Genomic DNA, 14186 nt, shown 5'->3' on the forward strand with positions numbered 1-14186 from the left:
GGGAATCCTGTTGCCATGAAGGGGTGTACTTGGTCTTCAACAATGTTTAGGTAAATGGTACATGTCAAAGTAACATCCACATGAATGCTAGTACCCAAGGTTTCACAGCAGAACATTGCCCTGAGCATCACACTTCGTTTGCTAGCCTGCCTTGTTGCCATAGTGCATCCTGGTGCCATCACTTCCACAGGTAAACATCGCACACTCACTCAGCCATCCACCTGATTCATCAGACCAGGCCACCTTCTTTCATTGCCCCATGGTCCACTTCTGACGCTCATGTGTCCATTGTAGGTGCTATTGAAGGTGGACAGGGGTCAGCATGGGCACTGCCCAGTCCCATACTTGTCAAGCTGCGATGCACTGTGTTCTGACACCTTCTATCATAGCCATCATTAACTTTTTCAGCAATTTGTGCTACAGTAGCTCCTCTGTGGGATCAGACAAGACTGGCTAGCCTTCACTCCCCACAATCATCAGTGAGCCTGATTATTCCAGTTGCCAGTTCACTGGTTGACCTTCCTGATAACTTTTACGTAGGTTCCACTACATACTGGGAACACCCCACAAGACCTGCAATTTCTACTTCAGGGTCCATAGGGTATCCACAGGATACCTTGGGGTATAGGTGTGACGTCAGTCGCAGGGCACCAAAGAGTTAAGCTTTCAGCCTCCCAGGATGCACTAGGTCCCCCTCCTATACCCCGCCCCCGAGCCAAGGCACCTCAGTTTAGTTTGGTGCCCGGCCGGAGTCGGGTGCACCTGTTGGAGTGGGGGCTAGAAGAGCCCCTGAAGCTTATTCTTCATGCAGCTGTGGCTGCACAACTGGATGAACAGCATGGACAGTCAGTCCTGACGTCCATGCTGTCTTCCCTACACCCCGCCGGTACCAGAACGCCGGTACTGATCCGGGGATGCTGGTGGGCGTCTGGGGTCACAGCTAGCGGTGACCCCAGATGCTCCGGACCATGGCCGGATTCAAGGGGGACAGAGGTAAGCAGCGGGGTCCCGCGGTGGGTCCCTGCTGATCACATGGTCCTAAGTCCCCAGGCAGGGGGCTCCCTGGGGACTGGCTGCAGCGTGGAGCCAGGCGACCAACCTGCGCTTCCACTACCCCCTGGGACAGCGGACCGCAGCAGAGCAGTAGCGCTGCGGCGTCCCAGGGGTTAAATGCATGCCAGGGGAGCGCGCCTTCCCTGTCTCACAGCCGGCGCCTCCCCCGCTGCACACAGCCCTCTCTGCATGCTGCCGACTGGTCCTGTGGCAGCGCTCCTCCCCCAGGCCAGCCTCCTCTCTGCTCCTCGGCGGCCATCTTCTCCAGAACGCATGGTGAACGCTGCTGGAAGCGCTGGAAGGAAGCATCGTGGTCTGGGTCCCCCCGCATACCTCTCCTCCGCTGTGGTCAGGTCTGTGTATGCAGCGCTGTGTCCTACCAGGCCCTGTGTCTGTGTAGTTGAGTGATCAGCGCTGTTAGTGCAGGAATTGTTATTTTTCTGCATTGTATGTGACTGTGCTAGCGCTGCTGCCTGTAATCTTTTCTCTCTAAACTGTCAGCTTTATTACTGTCCCTGTTCTTTCTGCTAAAGCCCTTGCGGTGCGGTGCTGCAGGGTGGTCTCTCGCCTATTTAATACTTAATTGGTGAGAGAGGTCACATACGTGGTGCCATCATGTCTGAAAGTGATTTTCCCCTCCGGCTACAGTGTACCACGTGCAAAGTACCGTTAGCGGAGGGGGAGGGTAGCGCGGAGGGCCTTTGCCGGCAGTGTTTGTCCATGGCGCGGCCTATTACGGTTACAGCACCGGTACAGGAGCCGCCCTGGGCTTGTTTCGCTCAGGCGTTAACAGCTTTAGTGGGCCAGTTAGCTCCGCAGCCCGCGTTTACTCCGATGGGTTTGTCCCAGCAGTCTGTGGTGTCGTCACCCATGCAGGGGTTCCCACGACAATTGGTGGTACCCCACAGTCTCCCTATTTCCCCGCTCCCGGGTTCTCAGGAGCCAGCGTGGGTTAACTCCCTGACGAGTTCTGTACAGCACTTGTCGGATGTGTTGCAAGGGGAGTCTGTGATGCGGTCTCATAAAAGGCCGGTGGCGTCTCTGTCCGCTCCTTATGAGGATGACGAAGGGACGTCTGATGATGGGGAGATTCTAGATCCTTACGATCAGGAACCTCTCCATACTAAGGACGCTGATGCTAAGTCCAAAGTATATATTCCTGGACTTATTCGGGCGGTCCGCACAGCCTTGGTGATTGAGGACGAAGTTCCCCCAGCGGCTAAATCTAAGTATGCCTTTTTCAAAGATGTGAAGGGCGATGCCACAGTCTTTCCTCTTTCGGGTCAGTTGGTGGACCATTTAGAGGAGGCGTGGAAACAACCTGGCAAAAGATACCAGCCGCAGAGACGCCTGGCGGTGGCTTATCCGTTCGCGGATAATTATTTTGCGAAGTGGGAATCCCCTCCACAGGTGGATTCTCACGTGACCCGTCTTGTCCGTAGTGCCACATTGCCGATGCCATCCATGTCCTCCCTTAAGGATGCTACGGACCGCAAGGTAGAAATCTGCCTGAAGTCCGCTTATTCCCTTGCAGGGGGGGCAGCACGGCCGGCTATGGCCATTTGCTGGGTTGCCAGAGCGATGGAGCGCTGGGCGGATTCATTAGAGGCTTCTTTTGAATCCGACTGTCCGGCCGATCAGGCGGAGTTGATTGGCAATCTCCGTGATTCGGCCACCTACATCAACGAGGCGGCTCTAGACATTAGTACTCTGGTGTCTAGAATTTCTTCAGCAGCGGTAGCTGCTCGTCGCACCTTGTGGCTGCGATCCTGGAAGGCGGACGCAGATTCCAAGAAAGGTCTGGAAGCGTTGCCGTTTACCGGAGAAGTTCTCTTCGGTCCGGATCTGGATAAGATTGTGGCCACGCTGGCGGCAGCCAAATCTGCCTGTCTCCCGTCGGCCGCTGCTCCTTCTGGTTCGGGACCATCGTCCTTTCGGTCATCTAGGGCCCAGGGCAGGCCCAAACCACAGTCGTTTCCTCGACAGGCTGGCCCTAAGAAATCGATCAAGCCCCGGAAGCAGGCATGGAGTACCAGACGTCCGGCCCCAAGCCAGATGGCAAGCCTGCGGCCTGACGGTCCGGGCCTCCCTTTGGGGGATCCCAGGGTGGGAGGCCGCCTGCTACAGTTCGCCCAGTGTTGGTCGACTACTACGACAGACACTTGGGTTCTGGAGGTGGTTTCCCACGGATACGCCCTCTCCTTCCGGCACAGACCCCCGGCTCGCTTCTTCACCACGGGTCTCCCATCAGACCGGAACAAGGCTACGGAGCTGCGGAAGGTATTGCACACTATGCTCCAGGCTGGAGTTATAGTGGCGGTTCCATTCTCCCAGAGGGGCCAGGGTTTCTATTCAAATCTATTTTTGGTACAGAAACCCAATGGGTCATATCGTCCGATTCTCAACCTCAAAGCACTCAACAAGTCTTTGCGGGTCCCGAAGTTTCGGATGGAGACCCTACGGTCCATCATTCTGGCGCTGGAACCTGGGGACTACTTGGTGTCATTGGACATACAGGACGCTTACCTGCATGTCCCTATTCTTTGGCGCCATCAACAGTTCCTCAGGTTTGCAATCAGCAGCGACCACTTCCAGTTTCGGGCGTTACCTTTTGGCCTGGCAACAGCACCACGTGTTTTCACCAAGGTGATGGCGGTCATGGCGGCTTCTCTGCGGCTGCAGGGAGTCCGCATGTTGCCGTATTTGGACGACCTGTTATTGGTGGCAGGATCTCCAGAGCTCCTGTTACGCCACTTGGACCTGACCATTGCACTGCTGCAACGGCACGGCTGGCTAATCAACTGGCAGAAGTCCACTCTAATCCCGTCTCGGAGGATTCTGCATCTTGGAGCCTTATTGGACTCGGGACAGCAAAGGATCTTCGTGACGGAGGACAAGATCTCTGCTTTACAGTCAAGGGTGCGCAGTTGTCTGCACAGCCGCCGGGTGTCCTTACACTCGGCGATGAGGTTACTGGGCTCCATGGTGTCGGTGTTCGACATGGTGGAATACGCCCAGTTTCACTCCAGACCTCTGCAGCACCTGATCCTGTCCAAGTGGAACGGGCTGACTCAGTCTCTGAAGTCCCAGACGATTGTGCTCACCCAGGAGGTTCGCCTGTCCCTTACGTGGTGGTTACAGACGACCCACCTCAACAAGGGACGTCCGTTCTGGGTTCCAAATTGGGTCCTGTTGACAACGGACGCCAGTCTTCGGGGCTGGGGAGCAGTTTCGGGTCCACACTTGTTCCAGGGCAGGTGGACGCCGACAGAAGCGGAGCTTCCAATAAATATCTTGGAACTCCGTGCGGTCTTCAATGCTCTCCAGCAGGCACAGCGGTTTCTCCAGGGTCGCCCGGTGCAGGTCCAGTCGGACAACGCTACCACCGTGGCCTACATAAACAGGCAAGGAGGAACTCGCAGTCGGGCGGCTCTCGTAGAGGTCTCTCGGATCCTGGTTTGGGCGGAGCGCAATCTTCCGGCCATATCAGCGGTTTTCATCCCGGGAGTGCTCAATTGGGAGGCGGACTTTCTAAGTCGCCAGGACGTTCATCCGGGGGAATGGTCCCTGCACCCGGACGTTTTTCAACTACTGGTGGACAGGTGGGGTCTTCCAGAAATCGACCTCATGGCGTCCCGGCACAACAACAAGTTGCCGGTGTACGGGTCTCGCACAAGAGACGAAGGGGCGTCTCTGGTGGATGCTCTGTCCGTCCGGTGGACGTTCCGGTTCGCATACCTGTTCCCTCCGGTCTCCCTTCTTCCACGGGTAATCCGGAAATTCAAACAGGAAGGAGGGACGCTCCTGTTGATAGCTCCCGCGTGGCCCAGACGGCACTGGTTCTCAGACCTTCAGGGTCTGTCCGTGGACATTCCTCTGCGGTTGCCGCTACGACCGGACCTTCTGTCTCAGGGTCCTTGCCTTCACCCGGACCTAACTCGGCTGTCTTTGACGGCGTGGCTGTTGAGACGGCCATGCTGAGGTCCCGGGGGTTTTCCAGCTCTGTGGTGCGTACCATGTTACGAGCTCGGAAACCGTCTTCCGCGAGGATATACCATCGCGTGTGGCATACGTTCTTCCAGTGGTGTCGACCGAGAGGTTATGCACCGCGGGAGTTTCGTCTGTCTCGGATTCTCGCCTTCCTGCAAGCGGGACTAGATCATGGGCTTCGCCTTGCTTCTTTGAAGGTACAGGTTTCGGCCCTATCTGTCTGGTTTCACCGTAGGATTGCTACAATCCCGGATGTGCGCACCTTTATGCAGGGTGTTCTCCGCATTCAGCCGCCCTTTGTTCCACCTGTGGCGCCTTGGGATTTGGCTGTGGTCCTGAGGGCTCTCCAAGGACCGCCGTTTGAACCACTGGGCTCAGTGGATCTTAAATGGCTAACAGCTAAGACTGTTTTCCTTCTGGCCATTGCTTCGGCCAGACGTGTTTCTGAGTTAGGGGCTCTTTCTTGTAGACCCCCTTTCTTGGTTTTTTATGGGAACAGGGCAGTGCTCCGCACTCGGCCCGAGTTTCTTCCCAAAGTTGTTTCCCAGTTTCATATTAACGAGGAAATAGTTGTTCCGGCCTTTAACTCACCGGGTCTTTCCGTGGGTGAGGCCTCTTTGGATGTTGTGCGGGCCTTAAGGACTTATGTTGACCGCACTTCTTCGTTTAGGAAGTCGGACGCTTTGTTTGTCCTCTTTGGCTTCCGTAAAAAGGGTTGGCCTGCTTCAAAGCAAACTTTGGCAGCCTGGATCCGTATGGCTATTTCTGAAGCTTATCTTCATGAAGGCCTACCGGTCCCTCCTTCTCTGAAGGCTCATTCCACTAGGTCTGTGGGTCCTTCGTGGGCAGCTCGACGTGGTGCCTCGGCAGTTCAGATCTGCAAGGCTGCTACGTGGTCTTCTGTCCATACCTTCGTGAGGTATTACAGGTTTGACACCTTCGCCTCTCAGGATGCTTCCTTCGGGCGGCGGATTCTCCTTTCTGCACAGGAGCGTCCCCACCCTTAAAGGATACTGCTTTGGGACATCCCCAAGGTATCCTGTGGATACCCTATGGACCCTGAAGTAGAAAATATGAGATATGGTAAGAACTTACCCTTGTTATCTCTATTTCTACGAAGTCCATAGGGTTCCACAGGACTCCCGCCCTGTCGCACCTGTGCTGCAGATGGGCTTTGCTCTGGTCACCGGTTTTCCGTCTCCCTCTGGTGAGAATGTGATTCTTGTATGTGTCCAGATCTTTGTTCTCTCTCTTCCTTCTCCTCCTCCGGCCTATGGCTTGGTAACTAACTGAGGTGCCTTGGCTCGGGGGCGGGGTATAGGAGGGGGACCTAGTGCATCCTGGGAGGCTGAAAGCTTAACTCTTTGGTGCCCTGCGACTGACGTCACACCTATACCCCAAGGTATCCTGTGGAACCCTATGGACTTCGTAGAAATAGAGATAACAAGGGTAAGTTCTTACCATATCTCATATTTTTATGGGCGTAAATATATATTTACCTCTATATGTACCTAACTGAAGGCTGTATTGTGTGTAATATGCCATATTACACTTGGTACCATATATATTTTATTTTGAAGATAACTGAACAACAATGAACTCCATTCAAGATCACCTCCGTCCCATAACAAGCTTCTGTCTGTGGTAAATTGTTGCATGTGCTGTGATTATCTCCAGCTGCTGACATCCTGGGCATGTGACACCCACGGAAGAAGCGACCAATGTAGAAAGAATAAAACTTTGCAGTCTACAGTGAATGTAGGTAGAGGGATAAAAGCGGATATAATAAGGGAAGCCATGTACACTGTTCAGGTGTTTCTCCATTAGATACAGTATCAAGGATCTCTGTGAGCTTCGGCCACCTCACTGAAGGAGAGCGAGACGTATTTAAATAATGTCTGTGTATAAGCTGGAAACTAGGTCAATCATAGTTGAACAGCACCTGGTCTATTGGTAGCTTTCCATTCCTGTGTAAGCTGTTATGGTAGAGTAGGTAGGTAGAAGGTAAGTCATGTGGCAAGTGAGTTTATTAACATTTTACACCTGTTTGCATTATTATTTTTAGACCTGAAAACAATGACCGAGAGGCTGAAGAACAGATATTATGTGACCAAAAAGATCTTTATTGCTGACCTGCAGAGAATAATCACTAATTGCCGAGAGTACAACCCACCCGACAGCGATTATTGCAAATGTGCCAATACGCTGGAAAAGTTCTTCTATTTCAAGTTGAAGGAAGGCGGCCTGATAGATAAATAATTCCACTGGGAAACCCATCTATACAACAGCCATTCCATTCCTGTTCCATTAACTGACTGGTTCAAAGCCTCAGTTGCAAATCAGCCTTATGAAATGCGTGGATACTTTGGGCTCATGTATGTTGATCACCTTTTAAAAGTAGTGAGCGCTTCGTTACCAGGCAGGATATGGTAACACTTCAGAGTGTGGAAGTTCTTGCCTTCAAGCCACAGAGGAGCTCGGCCCTTAATCCATGCAGTTCTATGCACTTTGGGGTCGATCTACCTGTTTTGACAATACAGCTGCTGCCACTCAGGATTAGTGGAACCTTCTGTCATTCCAAGAAATATTTCAAATCCTGATGAGTTTGCAACGTTAATTTATTTGCCCTAAAGAAAACAAACAAGAATACTGTAACTACTCCATTGAGGTGATGTTAATCTTTGCTTTAATTTCATTCCTTCAGGGAACAATACAGGGACTTTACGATTATTGAAATAACACCGTGGATGGTCTTCCTGATGCTATGAAATCGTTACACTTGGCTAGAGTTGTATTGTTGTAATGTGATCAAATGGAACCTAATTAAGGTTTTTAAACTAAGTAAATCTGTATGGTTTACAGTGTGCTGTTGCATCACCTTTCCTCACATACTTGCAGTTATGAATTAGTATATGTTCTTAGTGATATCTGACTAGTATTAGATGTGACTGGTAAGTGGCAAAATTAAACTGCGCCCTCATTTAAGTCTGAATATATGAAGTACACATTTTAATTAACATTATATGGAAACCATTACATATATAATTGTGACTGCCATTAAGATGTTTTGTTTCAAAATATGACCAATGTATCTTACCATGATAGGAAATTCATGCCTCCCAACATTCCCGAATTTGCCGGGACAGTCCTGTTTTTCGGGCACTGTCCCATCCGTGGGCCGCAGTGTCCCAAAGGAGGGGTGTGGGGGGTGTATGTTGGGATGCATCCTCTCACCCACTGGTCTGCATGGCATCTATTCACTGATGGGAGCATGTGACAAAAGTGGCCCATGGATACAGCATTCCCGCAAGGTCATGTTCACTCTTTCGTGCGCGTGCCCAGGTCCCAATCTACATTTCACGAAAGGTGGGAGATATGAGAAATCTCATTACTGCTAGCTAATGTTGAATGTAATTATATGACTTAGCTTAAGTCGGCTACAGATTACTATTGCCCAGGCACACTTGAATAAATGGTATTGCTTACAATTTTGAAAATTGTGGGATGAGTTCTCACCCCTGGAAACGCTGATCTGGGATGACCGTTCTAGCTAGCTTGAATTAGTCATGGATTTTCTATTTTTTTTTTTTTTTTTTGTCTCTGGTACGCTGTAAAACTACAAGAAAAATGTAGAATTGGGTTTCTGAGTTGAGAATACAAGCTGCTTTATATGAATACTACTGCTAACCACAAAATAAATATGTAAACATCTTAGAAGCCTGACTAAACTAATGATCGTTTCGGTTTGCATTTCTATTGAAGGACACTGCATGCATAGGCTTCTCTAAAAGATATTACGCTCCCATTTACTTTGCATAATAAAGTCACATTTTTCTAGAAACTCTTTTCTCACAAATCCTGTTGTAACTGAAGTGAATAGTAGTTCTGGAATATGGAACCTAGAACATGCACTATAATGAAAAGATCCCCCCTGTCCGTTTAACGTGACTGACCTGGGAGAACCAGAATACGCAAGTTCTATGCATAAATCCTATCCATGTGTGGTTGTAGGTGGAGCTATAGCTTTAAATGGGGCTGTACTACACAGCCATATACTTAGTTTTCCAAAATGAGACAAGGTTCCGGTATGTATTTTCCTTAGATGAACATAACTACTACTGTAATTGCAATGCTTGGACTACAAATTTAGACATTCAATGTAGTATTTATACTTGTGGTACAATTTGGCTCCACCTAAAGTGACGCTTTAGCCTGCAGTAAGCAACTTCAGGTGGTGGTTGGGTCCTTTTGATTAGGATTTCAATTAATTGATGTGGAAAGATCACAAAACTTGTGGGTGCAAGTTGCTCACAATTCACTGTATTCTATGGTTCCATGAATTTGTTTAGGAGTGGCATACTAAACATCTGTTTTTATAGCCAGCCAGGAAATACAAATTCATATACGCTAGTATGTATGTGTTACGAAATAACAGGTTCAGTATTGCTGCCTTGAGCAATATTACATAAGCTAGAATGAGTCTGTTACACTATGAAACGGCCTATGTTTTATCTGCACGTACTGCATGACTCTCAGGCCCACAAAATGGAGCCTACATCATGATGAAAGGGATCCCTACTTTAAATATAAAAATAGGCAGCTTGAATCTGTACATTAAGTGACAATCACCATACATGTGCTTTTTATATAGATATTACATTTTAAAAATATCTATTTTATTTTGTTTATTCTTTTTCCGATTTATCTCAGATGTTTAGTTGAAAAGAAAATGACCAAATAAATTCATTGCATTCTCCACTGTTCCCAAGGTGACGGCTAGAAGGACGGTTTCGCTACTCCATTGGGAGCAGTCTGCATCAGATCTGTAAATAACAGGTATATTATATGTGCAGGTATACAGAGTTCTTCTCAGCATAGGTTTGTATGATACAGAAAAGCCTCACTCCCTGGTTCTAGAGTCAAGTAGGGTTCATTGGTATAAAGTGTTGGAGAATTGTTGTTCATGGGAGGGCCACATGCTCCAGTATTTGCTGGTATGGAAGGCCAACCTTGCTGTTCGTGTGCCTATAGGCATTTTGTACATCAGTCTGATTTTCTGTTAGTCGCTTCCATATTTTGTTTTACAATGTACAGATGATACCTCCCCCCTTTATATTCTTGATACAGTTCAGTATCTTTCTGTCATTTTTTCCCTCTCCCTGTACCTCTATTTTTAATACCTTTTTGTGTTAATAAGAGGCATGCTAAAACTCTAGTATGCACACACTTCCGGTAGTCCCTTCCTTTCATGCCAAATCTGGCAATGAAAGTGGGTGGTTCTGGGCTCCTGAACAGTTAAGTCTGCTTGTGCCTGTCAGCATTGCCTTTTCATAGACCTACACACACTTACTGCCACACTCTTTTATTTGTAGCAACATTGGGATAAGCACCACCAGCTTCCCAGTAAATTACAACCCATTGTGCCATTGAAAATGTTCTGTGCTTCAGATGCATTCTCAAATTAGGTTGCTGTCGTCTACTCGTCAGTTACTACTTGTCCAAGGCCCATATCTTAGAACTTCCTCAATTACACAAAATGTTTGGAGCTTAATTCAAAATTGGGCATTTCTGGTTATGATCTCAACAGATCAGGAGAAACCCAATTTGTCCTGATTCTGTAAGTCTCAATGTCTGCTATTGCGTCCAGAAAATCCTGTTTTTATAGCTTCAGCACTGCCCAACCTGCCTATACCTTACAGCAGGTTGTATAAATTAGCTGCTGAAAATTGTATATATTCAAGCTGTACTTTATCCATATGGTATTTTAGTAGGTTCATTCCTCCTGACCAGAATTAACATCACTCTCTGAGATGCCCCTTTTGGCTATGCCAAGTGGAGGTAGCCATTTTATTGTAATACAGCCAATCCGTTCACTATGGACCTATACTTCATTCGGGCACTCTTGGAAGGTAACATGGGTGATCTTGGATAAATATTAGAATGCAGCCAATCTGTTTAGTAGGAATCTGCGATATCACTGGTTGCTGGTGAATACCATGTGCAGGCCAGTGTTGCACAGTAAAGTTTTTATCCTAATGATATAGAACTCAAAAGTAAAAGTAACAGGTTTCAGTTATAGATTAACATACATGGGCTTTGTACCTGCATTGCTCTGGTTCTATGGTGTCATGTTCTGCTAATTGCAAGCAAGCCTTTACAATGTAATTCCAATGTACATTGTGACGTTTTCTCCACTACCAGGTTGGCAACAAACCACAAACAACTTAAATCTCTAAAGCTGTATTAAAACAAAATAAATGAAAACTGCTGCCTCAAGTTTGTGAAAATATTCTCCAAACATAATCCTGGCAGTATGTAAAGCTGTTCTTAAAATGTTTATACAAAAACATGTACAGGTTGAGTCTCCCATATCCAAATATTCCGAAATACGGAATATTCCGAATTACGGAATAATTTTGGCATGACTGAGATAACAAAACCTTTGATTTTTGATGGTTCAATGAACACAAACTTTGTCTAAGGCACAAATTATTAAAAATATGGTATAAAATTACCTTCAGGCTGTGTGTATAGGGTGTAAATGAAACATAAATTTATTTCATGTATGTACACAAACTTTGCTTGAGCCACAAAATTATTGAAAATATTGTATAAAATGACCTGCAGGCTATGTGTATAAGGTGTATATAACAAATAAGTGCATAATGTGTGTATATTGGGGTCCCATTCCCAAGATATTTCATTATGATATGCAATTATTCCAAAATACGGATTATTCCGTTATCCAAAATACCACTGGTCCCAAGCATTCTGGATATGGGAGACTCAACCTGTACTAATGCATTTCATGCCACTGTTTACATCTTCCCCTGTTTGATATGACACCTACACAAAATATTACACATGTACATAGGGTCTATGTGTTTATTCCCATCCATGGGGGACACTGGAAGATGCTGGGTATAGGTGCAGCTGGGAGAAGATACTGAAGGAATGGTTTGTTGTACGTGCTACCAGTAAACCGTATGACTTTCAAATACTTGGGGCTATATGTGTTCCTGATGCCCCTTTAAATAGAAGAAAAAAAAATATATATATATATATGTAATATTTCTTTCTTTCTTTTTTTCTTCCTTTTAAGTGCATTTGTGTAGGTGGCCATTGCGTGAGCTCAATCTTTATTTGAGTGTGTAGACCAGAGGTTCCCAAACTTTCTTGAATCACGACACCCTACAGTTAACCGCATTGTTTTCAGGGCACCTCTAAGTCAAATGTTTGTTATTGAGAAATTCAGGAAAAACAAATGTAGTAAAGTGAAGTAAATTGTGCTTAACTGTCATCCTTAGAGCCGTATTCAATTTGAGTGGACCCGCGATACTTTTCCGCCTCCTGGACTCTTCGCCTACTTCGCCTGTTCTGCAGGCGGAAAAGTATTGCGCGCGTGCCCGCGTATCCCCATATTCAATTTGACAGTACGCGAAAACGGGACCCGGCGAAACAAGCGGAAAGTCCTGTCAGAATTGGGGAAATCAGCCTGACACCCCCCAAAAGATGCTCTGACATGGGGGTTAGCAATGGTTACCCCCCGATTTGGCTAACTGAAGGTATTTGTTGTTTTTAAACGGGCTCAATAGCTGCTAAATAGTGTTTTGTAGAAGTGGTGCAGAATAGTATTCTGGAGGGGTTTTTTTTGCAGAAAATAACTTATCCCAGTAAATTTGGGGTACTTGAAAATGGGGGCCAGCATATTTTAAAGTGAAGTTTAAAAAATCTTGAAAAATTCACCTGCCGCAAGCCTCTGCAATGAAAAAAACACATGGGGCATACTTAGGGACCCCCCTAGAGTCTAGTTCACTAGTTTTTAACTTTGTCCCACAAAATGAAAGTGATTTTTTTGGGGGGTGTTAAGTGTTTTTAAAAAAAAAAAATGTTGACGCAGTTTAGGTTTTCGGGGACTGTCTGAAGACTGCAACGGGGTTCCTGCAACCTTGCATCCCAAAATCTCAATTCTGCGCTTTTTTCCGGCTGCTATTCATAGGCGAAACTTTTCCGCCGGGTACATTGCATTGACTTTCCGCCTAGGCGGAAAGTCTTTCAAATTGAATACGGAGATACTTTTCCACCTGGCGAAATGACGTCATCGGCGAAACTTTTTAGCTGATTCCAGCTTTTTGCTCCACATTGAATACGGGCCTATAGCTCAGTTATGTGGTGGTGGACAGGTTTCAGCTTCTGTTTGTCCTCATATTTACATTACATTGACCATAAATTGGATTTGGTGCTGGACCACCAACCTGAGGCACCCCTGCAAGTGTCCTGAGGTGCCACGGCGCACAGTTTGGGAACTACTGGTGTAGACTATTAGTATTCATGGCCCAAGTGGTGTTCCTTTTGAAGTGACAGGATGCATTTTCATGAGTTCTTTCCACATAACATGTACCTACAATATATGTGCTTCAACCTCCCTATTATTGCCATAGCCATCTGCCTATATTTAAGCTGTACAACTGTTTTCACTTCAAAATTGTGTTTGTTTTTTTTCCTGACCAGCTCTACAGCCTCCAGCTTAATGGCACTGATTGTCTGATTTGTCTTTTGAATGTCAACTCCAACATTGCACTTTGTACATTAGGACATGTATGTTCTTCACCATTTACATTGCACATTGAGGATCATCATTGGAATTGTTGCTTGTTCAGTATTTTTGCCTTGCACCTCTTGGCATCTGTGTCTTTGTATGAACTTTTTTCTGTTCTTATACTGTGAGTTTAAAAAAATGCCATGCTGTTCAATGACAATAAATATTGATGTATACAGTAATACGAGTCCTGCTGGTATACTAGTGATCTGTTGGCATGCTGAACAAGTTGCTGTTACTATTAGTGGTGTCAAGTTAATGACCTCTGCATCTGCCAAAGAAAATTACCGGGCAGAAGACTTCTTATTTAAACTCTAGTGTGTGTGCCACAGATGGATTTCTCAGAAATGACTGGTAATAAAGTACGATACAATGTGCTGTGCTACATAGAAATATCCCATTAGAAATTTTATATTTTGTTATTATGCTGTTATTTTTGGCCCTCTCTTATGAGCTTGGTCCTCCATACACTTTGCTATCATGCTTGGATTTATTTTGTCTAGCTTGTATGTAACAGTTTTCTTCACTATAGGCAATGCCGAGC

The 14186-nt window shown here is 46.7% G+C and overlaps 1 protein-coding gene across 1 annotated transcript in view; it reads left to right on the top strand.

Moving 5' to 3' along the window:
* Positions 1–13824, top strand: part of KAT2A (lysine acetyltransferase 2A) — an 85832-nt gene extending 72008 nt beyond the window's left edge. The window contains exon 18 of the mRNA XM_088442467.1: positions 7109–13824. Coding sequence (XP_088298593.1) covers positions 7109–7302 — 194 coding nt within the window. The 3' untranslated portion in view covers positions 7303–13824. The remainder of the gene's footprint in view (positions 1–7108) is intronic.
* Positions 13825–14186: the final 362 nt, after the last annotated feature.

The sequence above is a fragment of the Taudactylus pleione genome, unplaced genomic scaffold, assembly GCF_031769625.1.
Source record: "Taudactylus pleione unplaced genomic scaffold, aTauple2 ptg000018l, whole genome shotgun sequence".
Classification (NCBI taxonomy): Eukaryota; Metazoa; Chordata; class Amphibia; order Anura; family Myobatrachidae; genus Taudactylus; species Taudactylus pleione.